The sequence below is a fragment of the Mobula hypostoma genome, chromosome 26 (genome assembly GCF_963921235.1).
Source record: "Mobula hypostoma chromosome 26, sMobHyp1.1, whole genome shotgun sequence".
In the NCBI taxonomy this organism is placed as follows: domain Eukaryota; kingdom Metazoa; phylum Chordata; class Chondrichthyes; order Myliobatiformes; family Myliobatidae; genus Mobula; species Mobula hypostoma.
Genome location: NC_086122.1, coordinates 31,078,223 through 31,092,563, shown reverse-complemented (window position 1 = coordinate 31,092,563; position 14,341 = coordinate 31,078,223). Strand labels below are relative to the sequence as shown.

Sequence of the window (14,341 nt, the reverse complement as noted above, 5' to 3'; positions counted from 1 at the left end):
AAAAGAGAATAACATGAATCATATAACCATATAACAATTACAGCACAGAAACAGGCCATCTTGGCCCTTCTAGTCCGTGCCGAACGCTGGATAAAATGACAAAGTAAGTGTTTAAGACTCCAGTGAATGCTGCAATTGATGGTGGCGAGATTGGAAACAGGTGCAGAGTGGAAATTTTCTTAGGAGTGTTCAAATTATGCTAGTTTAATTACCGCATCCACCTCCTTCGTGTTCAGTGAATATTCAAAGAGTAAAGTCAGGATGCCAGCCTCCCTGAATCTGAATCAAAATATCGTTGTCATCAATGTGCTTCACAACATCAGAGGCAAGATTTTTGCAATCAACATGTGGTTTAGGGAGCGGACTGCTAAGACAAACCCACATCCTGAAACAATATATGGTCATACAGCATCTATACATGGCATCCAGTGTGTATGCACTATAATTGGGTACAGCGTTATTGAGAGGCACGTGGTCTTCCTGCCCTTTGGAGAAGAGCTGGCCTGACGTCAAAATGGTCAAAGTTCACGCCTCTGTGAATGCCAGGCTTCAACTGTTCCTTCTAAGCTGTGCAGCTGTGTGGCCGCGCAGTAACTAAAATGTTCCCCCACACATAGCCTTCATTGCTATGTAGCAGGAATTTTCCTGTATGTAATGTTTCAAGTGTCAGGGTAGTGGGGTTTCTACCAAAGGAGGTGTAAGGCACTCCTTCCCTCCTCTAGCCTGCAGGTCACTCTTGGGCAAGGAGTAGCACCTGCTTAGCTCCAGATCAGGGTCCTATGAAGCCATGGGAGGTGGTGGATGGTCGTATGAGCAGCTGATGCATATCACAAGACCTGGTTATGCAACCACTGACACTAGGCAAACAATCTCTGAAGAGTATTGATAATGGCTGGGGTCACCCATCTTGTAAAGACACTGCCCAGCAGAAGGTAATGGCAAACCGTTAGAAAAAAAATCGCCAAGAATAATTATGGTCATAATGATCATGATCGCCCAAATCATAACATGGCACATAACGATGATGATAATGGCACATGGCACATAACGATGATGATAATTAATGTGCCGCACAGTTTTCAGGTCACATAAAAGTTTCCTGCTCAGAGCAATGGTTGGTTCATAAAAAAATTAGAGGGAATGTTAAAGACAAGGTAGATTATTTCTTGTTTTTAGTCCAGTAGTTCTAAAAGAACCAGCAATGGCAGGCAGTGGAATGGTATGTTCCTCTTTTGAGATGTGGGAGATCAGTGAGCTGTCAGGTGTACAGGAAGCCTAACAACAGCACCTCCTCTCAGACCACATGGATCAGATGGCCCCTCTGAGGGCAATAGGCCGGTGAGACTTACATCAGTGGTAGGGAAATTACTTAAGGCTCTTTGGAACAGGATCTATTCACAGGGGGAAGAAAAATCTTTAGTTTATTCAGGATAGTCAGTATGATTTTGTGCAAGGGAGTCATTTTCTTTAAAACATGACTGAGAATTTTTGAGGAGGTGACAAAGATGATGGGAGTAGAACAGAGGATATTATATATACAAAGATTGGGTAAAGCTTTTGACAGGGTCACTTGTGGTCAGTTGATCCAAAAGATTAAGGCACATGAGCGATGCATAATGTCTTCATGGATTGGATTTTAAGACTGCCATGGCCATAGAAGACAGCGATGGAAGGGTGTTATTCTAGCACATGTCGCCGATGAGCAGTGTTGCTCTGCAGAGCAGAAACAAACGGGTGTAATCAAGAGATTTAGTTGTGTTCAGACCACACATCAGATTTGGGAAGAAATCTAATCTAAATCTTTGATGGTGGAATGATTGTTGGTGCCTGACGGATGGTTTGAGTATCTCATAAACTGCTAACCTTTACTTTATTGTCGCCAAACAATTGATACTAGAGCGTACAATCATCACAGTGATATTTGATTCTGCGCTTCGCGCTCCCTGGAGTACAAATCGATAGTAAATAGTAAAAATTTAAATTATAAATCATAAATAGAAAATAGAAAAGGGAAAGTAAGGTAGTGCAAAAAAACCGAGAGGCAGGTCCGGATATTTGGAGGGTACGGCCCAGATCCGGGTCAGGATCTGTTCAGCAGTCTTATCACAGTTGGAAAGAAGCTGTTCCCAAATCTGGTTGTACGAGTCTTCAAGCTCCTGAACCTTCTCCTGGAGGGAAGAGGGACGAAAAGTGTGTTGGCTGGGTGGATCGTGTCCTTGATTATCCTGGCAGCACTGCTCTGACAGCGTGTGGTGTAAAGTGAGTCCAAAGACGGAATATTGGTTTGTGTGATGTGCTGGGCTGTGTTCATGATCTTCTGCAGCTTCTTTCGGTCTTGGACAGGACAGCTTCCATACCAGGTTGTGATGTACCCCAGAAGAATGCTTTCTACAGTGCATCTATAAAAATTAGTGAGGGTTTTAGGGGACAGGCCAAATTTCTTTAGCTTTCTCAGGAAGTAAAGGCGCTGGTGGGATCTCCTGGGATTTTCACACACAACAGTCTCTAAACCAGGGGTTCCCAATCTTTTTTATGCTACGGACCAGTATCACTAAGCAAGGGGTCCAGAGGGAACCCCTGCTCTAGAGTTTATGGAGAATGGTGCAAAAAACAAATAAAAAACATCCAGTGAGCAGCAGTTCTGTGGGCAAAAACACCTTGTTAATGAGAGAGGTCAGAGGACATTGGCCTGACTGGAAGGCAACAGTAATTCAAATAACCACGTGTTACAACAGTGCTGTGCAGAAGACACAGATTTTGCACTTTGAAGTAAATAGGCTATGGCAGGAGAAGGCCACAAACATATACTCAGTGGCTACTATATCATTTGGATGAAAAAGTAGATAGGTTGATTAGTAAATGTGCAGGTGACACGAAAACTAGCGGAGTCCTGGATAGTGTGGAAGATTACAAATAGGTTGAAAGTATGCAGGGAGCAATAATGGCATTTGGAATTCAATTTGGACAAGTGTGAGGTGTTGCACTTTGAAAGGTCATATATATGAAGGAAGTGTGAGTAAATGGCAGGACCTTTGATGTGCCGAGAGCTCTTGCATGTTTCCAGGCAGATAGTCATCAGTCAGTGAACTGAGTATAACACTCAGGAAGTAATGCTGCAGCCGTTCAAAAGTTTGGTTAGATTTGAATATTGTTTGCAATTCTGGTCACCACATTGTGAGAAGGATGTGGAAGTTTTGGAGAGGGTGCAACATTGCACTAGGGTGTTTTAGCTGGAAGGACAGGCTCAACAAACGTGGACTGTTTTCTCAAAGCATTAGTGGCCGAGGGGGCAATGTGATAGGTATATATAAAATTATGGGACCCCTAGATAAGGTAGGTAGGCAGGGTCTTTTTATCCCCTGGGTTAGAATTCTCAAATACTAGCAGGCATATCTTTGAGACCCGCTGGTTAATGGTAGGGGTCCTTGGCATAAAAAAAGTTTGGGGACCCCTGCTTAAAGGTGAGGAGGGATAAATTTAAAGGCAAGTTACAAGAATTTTTTTTTTGGTGGTGAGTGTTAGGTTCCTGAATCACTCTAGCAGGGGAGGAGGTAGATGGTAGGTACAATAGGAATATTTAGGCAGATATATAAGGAGGCAAGGGAAGTAACAATTGTGACCACAAAGGTTTCTTCCAGGTGCTCTGGTCCTTTCCCCACAGCCCAAAGATGTACCGGATAATAGGTTAATTGGTCAATATAGATTAGGCTAGAGTTAAATGGCTGAGTTGCTGGGAAGGGCAGCTCGTTGGAACAGAAGGGCACGTTCTGCGCTGAATCTCTAAGTAAAATAATGACACATAGACCATGCAAGGGCAGATGGGATTAGTCAAATTGTCAGGCCAAACTATGGGCTGAAGGTTCTGTTCCTGCACTGTTCAGCGCTGTGTTTTGTGTCGAACAACAACTCCAAGAAGAATTTTCACCAATATATTCTCATCTTAATCTTCATGCATTTTCTTAAGTGATGGAACACCAGAATAATCCGGCTGCTTGGCTGCAGAGCACAATCTCCAGTTACTTTTGGAGCCATTGAAGAGACTGACTGACTTGGCTTACTTACTTACTTTTCCCTTCCGGCCCTTCGAGCTATGCCACTCAGCAACCCCTGAATGAACCCCAGTCTAATCATGGGATCATTTACAATGACCAATTCACCTACCAACTTTGGACTGTGGGAGGAAACTGGAGCACCCAGAGGAAACCCACGCATTCCACGGGGAGGACGTACAGACACCTTACACATCACGTTGGAATTGAACTCTGAACTTCAGTGCCCTGAGCTGTGATAGCATCGTGCGAACCGCTACATTACCATGGTAGCGGTACCATTTACCATACAATGAATGTGTCAACAATTCCCTGAATATATCAAGTGGTAGTAAATGAAGGCAACTGGACTTGCTGTGTTGTCTAGAAGACGTCTCGCCACTCATCTGAGCGGCTTCTTCAGTTCTGATCCACGGTGGGTAGTTTTCCAGTTTATAAACTCTGAGTTGTGAGGTATAGCGATCACATGAGGGTTAAAGCGGTAATGAGAGGGTTATTAGTCTTATCTTTGCATGAGTTGAGGTGTAAATTGTTGTGGAGACCCCGGGGCAGAGATGTTAGGACTGCATTGTAAGTAGCCGAATGGTGGTGTCGTACCCCATCCCCTCTGTTCCAGGGATGGGTTTTCCAGTTTGACAAAGATGGCTTCTTTAACCCTTCTTTCAAAACACTTGTCCTCCCTGTCCAAAATGTGCACATTGTTATCATCAAAGGAGTGTCCCTTGTCCTTTAGGTGTAGATATTGTCACGTACCCCATGACAGGGATAAAGAACCAGCAGAAATAGAAACCACTTTGGAGTCTCGTATTGCTAACAACTAATAATATTTATTAGTAACTATGCAATACAGTAATATTAAGTAAATAATTCACACAGGTTAGCAATGAATATATATCTAAGTACGCAAATCAGTAAGTGTGGAAATATATGTATGAAAACCAAGCTTCTTTAAGTCTAAGGGTAAGAAAATACAGTCTTATGACGTTGAGTAAAGTTCAGTTCAGTTCATGGTATGTAGTTGAATAGCGGGGGGGAGGGGGAGGGGGAGGGGGAGGGAGAGGGGGAGGGGGAGGGGGAGGGGGAGGGGGAGGGGGAGGGGGAGGGGGAGGGGGAGGGGGAGGGGGAGGGGGAGGGGGAGGGGGAGGGGGAGAGTGAGTTGAGTCTTCAGGTGAGCTGATGCCGTCGATCTTCTCGTCGTCCTCCGAAATCCTTTACAAGTCACCGACTGTGACTTTTACCGGGGGACCGGTTTTCCTGTGGTGGAGCTATCACCCCGGCAAGGGTGGACAGATAGGCAACTCCCCACCAGTCAGCCCCTTCTCCTTGACTGGAACAGCAATTTGGAATCAATTCGGCTAATTGATCCCCCAAAATCCACTTTCTCTGCGGGCACAACAATGCTCATTCAGTGTCCAGATCACGTGTCTGAGGTCTGTATCATCTGACCTCCCATTTATCCCACCAGGTTGAACATCACCTGTCATTCAGAGTCCCTCCTTCCTTTGTCTGTAAAGGAATGCGAGCAGGCAACAAGTCCTTGGAAGTAACATCAATAATGTCCTGTTAGTCACCATAGCAACCTTTGAGCTGCTCAGTTTTTATCTCCAAAGTAAAACTCCAAAGTTAACTCCCATGTCAGTCCAACTGTCAATCTTCGTCTCTCTCTCTCCTTTCCAAACAAACCATCAAAGATGAATGTCTCTCTCTGTCTCTCTTCAAACAGTTAATAGGGGCACTCCTGGATCCCCTCACAATATACAGCCAAGTCTTGACCTGAGGTGTTAGCTCCTGAGTTGGGCCATCCACTTGTGAAGTAGTTTTGTCTCGCTGCTATACAGATCTGTGCAGTTCTCATTGCATTGGACAGCATGTACAATATTGCCCTGTTCATGTTTGGGTGTAGGATCCTTGGGGCGGATGAGTTTCCGTCCGAGTGTTTTTGTAGGTTTGAAAACACGGGGATTTGGTGTTTGTTGAAAATTCTTCTGAGTTTCTCTGAAACTCAAGCTACATATGGGATGACTATGTTCTTCCGCCTGCCTTGCTCCTCACCTCTGTCTGCTGGGTTGATGTCCCTGCTGGTTTTTGTTGAAGGCCCAGTCAGGGTGAAGCTGAAGAAGCCTCTTGGATGAGTAGCCAAATTTCTTCTACACAACACAGAAATTCCAGTTGCCTTGATTTATTACTGCTTGTTATACAATGACCTGTATGACTGAGAACCCTCATAGACATGTTGCTCGTTCACTTTTTCTGGAGGAGTGATAGATGTGCTAACATAAAAGGACCCACAACTTTTAAAATGTTATCCATAATTTTTCCATTAAGTTGGAGCCAGGATAAAACAGAGAGTTTGCATCACCAGTAACAGAGCTGGAAGAGGTGCCACGACTTCCATGACTCAATTTCACCCTGACCTCTGGTGCCACTTATATGGAATCTACACTGCTCCCAACGTGGCTGGGTGCTTCTACTTCCTCCCATGTGTGAAAACCTGTGGGTTGTGGAGTCTGATGTGATTCATTTCAGTAGGTCAAATTTGAATTTGAAGACAGAATATAACATTAATGCTAAGACATTTGGCAGTGTGGAGGATCAGTGAGATCTTGGCGTCCGCATCCATAGGGCCCTCAAAGCTGCTGCGCAGGTTGACGGTGTTGTTAAGAGGGCGTGTGGTGCGTTGGCATTCATCAACGACAGGTTTGAGTTCAAGAGCCGTGAGGTAATGTTACAGCTATATAGACCTTAGTTAGACCCCACTTGGAGTACTATGTTCAGTTCTGGTTACCTCATTACAGGAAGGACAGGGACACTATAGAGAGAGCGCAGAGGAGATTTACAAGGATGTTGACTGGATTGGAAAGAATGCCTTATGAGAATAGGTTGAGTGAACTTGGCCTTTTCTCCTTGGAGCGACAGAGGATGAGAGATGAACTGATTGAGGTGTATAAGATGATGAAAGGCATTGATCATGTGGATAGACAGAGGTTTTTCTCCCACGGCTGAAACGGCTAACATGAGGGGGCATAGCTTTACGATGCTTGGAAGCAGGTACAAGGGGGATGTCAGAGGTAAATTTTTCATACAGAGAATGGTGGGTGCGTGGAATGCAATGCCACCAACAGTGGTAGAGGCGGATACAATAGGGTCTTTTAAGAGACTCTTTAGGTAGGTACATGGAGCTTAGAAAATTGGGCTATGTGGTAGGGAAATTCTAGGCAGTTTCTAGAGTAGGTTACATGGTCCGCACAACATCGTGGACCGAAGGGCCTGTAATTTGCTGTCGATTTCTACGTTTTGTGTTGCTAGGTTACTGGCTGCTGCGTATGGGCCACAGTGTGCTATGAGGGGTAAAATCTGGGAGAGAAACGATGGGAATGCAAGTAGGTTAAGTTGTAAGGAAAATACAGGTAGCGTAGTGGTTAGCATGACGCTTTACAGTAACGGTGACCCGGGTCAAATTCCCACCGCTGTCTGAAAGGAGTTTGTACGTTCTCCCCGCGGGATTTTCACACACAGCAGTCTCTAGAGTTTACAGAGAATGGTGAGAAAAACAAAACAAGACATCCAGTGAGCGGCAGTTCTGTAGGTGAAAAGGCCTTGTTAATGAGAGCGGTCAAAGGAGAATGGCCAGACTGGATCAAAGGAGAATGGCTAGACTGGGTCAAAGGAGAATGGCCAGACTGGGTCAAAGGAGAACGGCCAGACTGGGTCAAAGGAGAACGGCCAGACTGGGTCAAAGGAGAACGGCCAGACTGGGTCAAAGGAGAATGGCCAGACTGGTTCAACCTGACTGTAACTCAAATAACCACGTGTTACAACAGTGCTCATAAAAAAGTCAAATGTGCTTGTGAAAAGAAACAATCTTTTCCTTGCCCCACCCCATCACCCACCAAAATTGAGAAGATTACTTCACAAAAGTTGTCACAATTAAAGCCCAGCTCCTTAAACATCTGCTTCTAACTGTCACTTTTGTGCAGACTGATTGCAGGAGATGATAAACACATAAATTAGGTAATCCCTTCCTTTTTCAAAGACAATACCTAATACTCTTTAAAAAGAAATCTCACATGACCACAAGAGTTCGTCAACCAATTCACTAACTAGTGTGTGGTCAATATTTGTGTCTAAGTGCTGGAACGGAAATGCCCTGTACCTGTAAATGGAGACGTTTTCTATTAGTTCATTACTGGTCCCGTCATGTAGAATTATTCCTCGCGGTGACACAGTCAACACCACTTTCTGAAATTTCTTCCCACTTGCTTTAGCCTATGTGAAACAAAAAGCTTCATTTTAAATACAATTCCTGGTGATGGGTTCAGAGAACAGACCTTTGAACATGTTTCAATAGTTTCAGCATGGCTATTTCTGGCAGAATTCCAGATGTTGGTCCCTTAACGTTCACACAGCCAGGGATGGCGGTGGAGATCAGCCATCACTACCTATCAAATACTCCCAATGGTGTGCGCCTCAAAGTTGACAACCGAGTCCAGCTCTTGGCCTTCACGTGTGACTTGGCTACTAATCCCGACAGAACGATATCTACTGACAGGAGAAGGGGCAAAGTTGGGTTACCCGCGCCTTAAAACAAGTTGCTTTGGGCAGGTGGGCCTTATCAGCCGTGGTTGGCAGCTCATCTAGAAGGAAAACTCTGATCTCAAACCTCCCCTGCCTTGCGGGTAAACCCACTCATGGGGAAGGCTTCGGGAGTAAACCATGAGGGAAATATCTGGAGCTGGAGTCCCTAAAGCAGTCCTACATTGAGTTCAATGCTGACTGGTAACTCCTGCCGCTGGTGCCGAGCTACTTCGGTATGTGCCATTCCTTTGGTTTCATCAGATGCGTGGAGAAGGGGAGCTTACCGCGAGGGCAACAGCCTGCTCTCCATATTGTACTGCTCTGGCTTTGTGTAGCTAGACACCGGGAGTGCATCTTCTATGGTCAGTCCGGACCAATGTGGGCCTCAGGACGGGCAAAGTAGGATATAACGGGGAGGAAAAAGGAACAAGGGAGAAATTCCATTATTTCTAGCCTTAATCAAGTCGTCAATGACCGTAAGCAAAAGGTGAACTAGAATTCTGCTGGAGAAACTGTTAACATTCCCATGTCATCAAAGTCTAAGTCGAGTTTATTATCACAACAGAAACATATTAAAGATAAGTTTTACAAGTTTATGAGTGAGTGAGTGAGAAACTGTATCGCTCCCTGCCATGTCTTTGGGTTCATCAGCTACGTGGAGAGAGGGAGCCTGCTGAGTGGTCATCAGCTTGCTCTCCATAACGTACCACCCTGGCTAGCGTACAGGCTTAGGTGTCATGTAGACAGGTAGGAAGCAATATCCAGGGTCAACCCTGACCAACGGAGGGCCAGTCATTCCAGATTGAATTGACAGCAGGATATGTTCCTCTGAAACTATGGAATATTATTTAGAAGGTTTAGTGTGCTGATTCCAAGTAATAGCAGAAGTTAATTTTGATATTCATAAATTCAAGTTTTCGATTAGTTAAGCACAAGGAAGCAGAGATAGTTTGTCACAAGAAGAACACATAATCCATAACCACACACCACATCTGTCAGCTGGGTCACAAGAGATTTAAAAAAGAGAACTCATGAATTGTCCAGGATCAGAATTGGGATCCACAAATTTAAACAAAAAGTCTGCATTTTAAGTTAACTCGTTGATTTTAGCAGTGGAGTACCCATCACTATAGACATTGCTTCGCAGCAGTTTGGCCCGCTATATGTTGAACTGAGATCCAGGCTTTTGGGCCTACTCCAGTTGCCCCGGTGATTCAGGGCTATGGACTCAATTTGGTTCAGAATGCTATTGCTTGCTTCTGTTGGGGTCGCACGGTTTGTGTTTTTGCTCTTTCTCTACGCATTGGGTGTTGGTCTTTCATTTTTTAAAATTGGATTCTTTCGGGTTTCTTGCTTTGTGGCTCAAGCTTGTATAATTTATACATATTTTGATAATCAATGCACTGTGAATTACAGGCATCAGGTGAAAATGGCTGTTAGTGTCAAATATTTAGACCTGGAAAAACATTAAACAAATTGGTTCATTTCAAAAGAATGGATTCAAAGAAGATTGAAATAAGACAGATATTCAGCTACAGGTAATGGATCAAAAACCACGGTAGAGTAGTGGTTAGCGTGATGCTATTACAGCTCGGGGCGTTCCGGAATTCAGAGTCCATTTCCAGCACTGTTCTGTAATGAGGGTCAATCGGGGTTGTGGGTAGGGTTGCCAACTTTCTCACTCCCAAGTAAGGGACAAAAGTAGCAGTCAAATACAGGATACTTGTGTTTACCCCGAGAAAGACTACCATGACCATGAAGCCTTGCGTGGGAACCTGTGTGCGCATGCGTGTACGTGCCGATTTTTTTCTACAAATCGGTTTTGGCGATTCTGTTCAGTGATACTACACTGTACATACATTATTTCTACTTTACATAGGCTGTGTATTTATCATATCATTCCTGTTAGTGTTATTTCAGGTTTTATGTGTTACTTGGTATGATTCGGTAGATTATTTTTTGGGTCTGGGAACGCTCAAAAAATTTTCCCATATAAATTAATGGTAGTTGCTTCTTCGCTTTACACCATTTCAGCACAAAAGGTTTCATAGGAACGCTCTACCTTAGTGGGGGAAATACGGGACAAGGGCAGTCCCGTATGGGACAAACCAATTTAGCCTAATATACGGGATGTCCCAGCTAATAGGGGACAGCTGACAACCCTAGTTGTGGGGCTGCTGAGACGGTGTGGCTCAAAGAGCCTACTCTGCACTGTATCACCAAATAAATTGTGCCTGATAAATAAATATATAAAACCGTAAAATGCTATTTAAAACAAAACGTAAGAAAATGCTGGAAATACTCAGTGGGTCAGCCTGCATCTGTGGGAAGCAAAACAGGGGTAATACTTCTGGTCAGAATAGACACACAAACTTGCAATACTTTATGCAGAACTCCTGAATATAACTCTGTCCTAATAGTTTTAAACCATTCTTTTCATCCTTACATTTATTCATTGAAAGAACTAATTCCATATTTATAATGGAAATGGAAAACATCAACACTTTTTCAAAAGTCACCCTGATCAATGCCATTTCTAAGTTCCAAGTTCAATACTACTGTGTTTATTTATTTAGAGATACAGTGTGGAATAGGCCCTTCCGGCCCTTTGAGTCACACAGCCCCACAATCCCAATTAACCCTAACCTAATCATGGGGCAATTTACAATGACCAATTAACCTATCCAATATGTCTTTGGACTGTGGGCGCAAACCGGAGGACCCAGAGAAAACACACACATTCCATGGGGAAGGCGTACAGAGATTCCCCGCAGAGGATGCTGGAATCGAACTCGGAACTCTGACATCCTCAGCTGTAATATTGTTGCGCTAACTGCTACACTGCCAGAGGACAGGATCGAAGTACGTATACCATATATAACCCTGAGCTTCATCTTCCTGCAGGCAGCCACAAAAGCAAAGAAACACAGTAGAACCCACGAAAATCCCGACATGACAAAGACCGACAGACATCCCACGTGCAAAAGGGGACGTATTGTGCAAATAGTTAAAAAAATGAAACAAATGAAATTGAGAACATGAGCTGCAGAGTTCGCAGAAGTGACCCCACAGGCCGCAGAGTCAGTTCAGCGCTGGGGTGAGTGAAGCCGGTCCAGGAGCCCGACAGCTGCAGGGGAACAACTGCCCCCGAACCTGGCGGTGTGGGGCCCAAGACTCCCGCACCTCCCGCCCTTCATGAAAGTCGAGGAGTCGCAGCAAAGTACAGCACAGAAACAGGCCCTTTGGCCCATCTAGACTGTGCCAAACCATTTCAACTACCAGCGCTGGGACCGTAGGCCTCCATACTCCCACCATCCGTGTACCTATCGAAACTTCTCTTCAACGTTGAGGTCGAGCTCGCATGCACCACTTGCGCCGGCAGCTTGTTCCACACTCCTCAGAGTAAAGAAGTTTCCCCTCACGTTCCCCTTAAACTTTTCACTTTTCACCCCTGACCTCCAGTTGTTGTCCCACCTAACCTCAGTGGAAAAAAAGCCTGCTTGCATTTATCCTTTATACCCCAAAACAAAATGATGAGCTCTATCAAATCTCCTCCTTTCATTCAGTGAAATTTAAGAGACTGATAGACAGGTATATGGAGGAATTTAAGGTGGGGGGGTTATATGGGAGGTAGAGTTTAAGGGTTGGCACAACATTGTGGGCCGCAGGGCCTGTACTGTGCTGTACTATTCTATGTTCTATTGTGTATTTAATCAGTGTGCATCAATACGTTATTACTAACATGAACATCTTCATGAGCTTGTTTAATAATGGATAAATGCTATCTTTATTTGTCTTCCTGCTCTATGTTGTTGGAGTCCATAATCTCCAGCTTCAATCAGACTACATTCTTCACAGACTGTGGTTCCTGCTCTTTGGCCCGCGCTTCGGGATCTCCAGGAGGGGTTTGGAAGACATGTGCCTTTAAGGTGCTGCTTCGTGCAGCCCTGTGTTGCGCGAGATCAAATCATCGACAGAGCAGGTGCGGCTGTGGGGGGCCTCTGCGCGCGAGTAATCGCTCTCTCTCTCCCTCTCGATAGTGAGAGAGAGCTTTCTGCTGATACTCAAGTCAGGGGAACTTGAAATAAGCGACACTGCAGATTGTAACATTGGAACAGCGAGCTGTTGGCCTCCTGTCTCAATGTGGCAGGAATGATAACTCTGTCTCCCTCACTAGTGACAGGGAGGGCCTGTTGAGATGTTGAGGTGTTGGGATGAACAGTAGTTTTTGACAGGACTATTGATCATGGTCTTTGGCAGCTTGATATTGCTTTGTAGGCGGTGGGAATCAGATGCTTTCTGCTGGAACAAGTAGGGGAGGGGGGAGGCGGGAGGCGGGAAGGGTTCATCCTTTGCTGCTGCTTGTGCATGGGAAGGGAGACTGGGGCACTGCAGTTCTAATGTTTTTCTGTCATTCATTCTTTGGGATTTTTTTCTCTCTGTTTCATGGATGCCTGTGAAGAGTAAGGATTTCAGGTTGTATACCGTATACATTCTCTGATATTCGTGGATGTCTGTGAAGAGTAAGGATTTCAGGTTGTATACCGTATACATTCTCTGATATTCGTGGATGTCTGTGAAGAGTAAGGATTTCAGGTTGTATACCGTATACATTCTCTGATATTCGTGGATGTCTGAAGAGTAAGAATTTCAGGTTGTGTACTGTATACATTCTCTGATATTAAACTGAACCATTGATTTAGTTCTGCTTTTCTTTTGTACTACCTACAGTACCTCTGTGCGGGATGGTCTATCAGGATGACATACCCATGAAAGTTTTCCACTGTAATTTAGTACATATGACAATAATAAACCAATTATTAATTTTGGTGTTTGATCCCGTGCTTAGTTAGGAGGTTTAATATGCCAGTTCCTGGTAGTGACAGAAGGTAATTTTGATATTCATAAAAGTTTTCAATCAAGCACAAATGCAGAAGTGGACTCTGCAAAAGTGACGTAGCCCACAATGATGCATCATTTATTCCATGCTGGTACAAGTTTGGATGTCTAAACCCAGGAAAACTCAATGCTTTCATGTCCCCATAATCAAGCATTCAAAATGTACAATGTAGACAACACTTAGGCCAAATCAGGCATTACCATAGCAACTATCCTTCGGACAGCGGCAGAAGACATATCCTCCCCCTTTGGTTCTTCAACTAGGGTCATGCCCAGATACTTCAGATTAAATATCATTCCTTCCTGGAGTGTTTCCCTTGTATCTGTCCAGTTTTCTGGCAACTCTTGAAGAAAAAAAAAGGAAAGTAGATTAAGACATGGAAGTTCAAAGCAAGCAAGTTCAGATTCTGTTGCACCTTTTTTATTTAAATCAGTAGCTACAAGATTTAACAGAACATTGGAGTAGATTTTCCACTTCTTCTTGCTGGAGGACTTCTCCAGTTACCTGAATTCAGTGATCCGACGGGAAAGGATTCCACAATTCTACCTTTTGCACTCATTCGAAAAAACACTAAATTAGAAATGAGTTCCATCACCAAATCAAATTTGGGTGGCACAACGCTTTACAATACCAGTGACACGGGTTCACTTCCCACTGCTGCCTGTAAGGGGTCAGTACATTTCCCCCCTCACCATGCGGGTTTCCCCTGGGTGCTCCGGTTTCTCCCCCCCACAGTCCGAAGACATACTGGTTGGTTGGTTAATTGGTCATTGTATTAGGTTAGGTTAATGGTTAAATCCGGGGTTACTGGGCAGTA

The 14,341-nt window shown here is 44.3% G+C and overlaps 1 protein-coding gene across 1 annotated transcript in view; it reads right to left on the bottom strand.

Moving 5' to 3' along the window:
- ldlrap1b (low density lipoprotein receptor adaptor protein 1b) overlaps positions 1 to 14,341 on the bottom strand; it is a 78,704-nt gene that overhangs the window by 17,756 nt on the left and 46,607 nt on the right. The window contains exons 2-3 of the mRNA XM_063033656.1: positions 13,725 to 13,867; positions 8,203 to 8,315 (exon numbers count right to left, since the gene is read on the bottom strand). Of these exons, the coding sequence (XP_062889726.1) occupies positions 8,203 to 8,315; positions 13,725 to 13,867 (256 nt within the window). The remainder of the gene's footprint in view (positions 1 to 8,202; positions 8,316 to 13,724; positions 13,868 to 14,341) is intronic.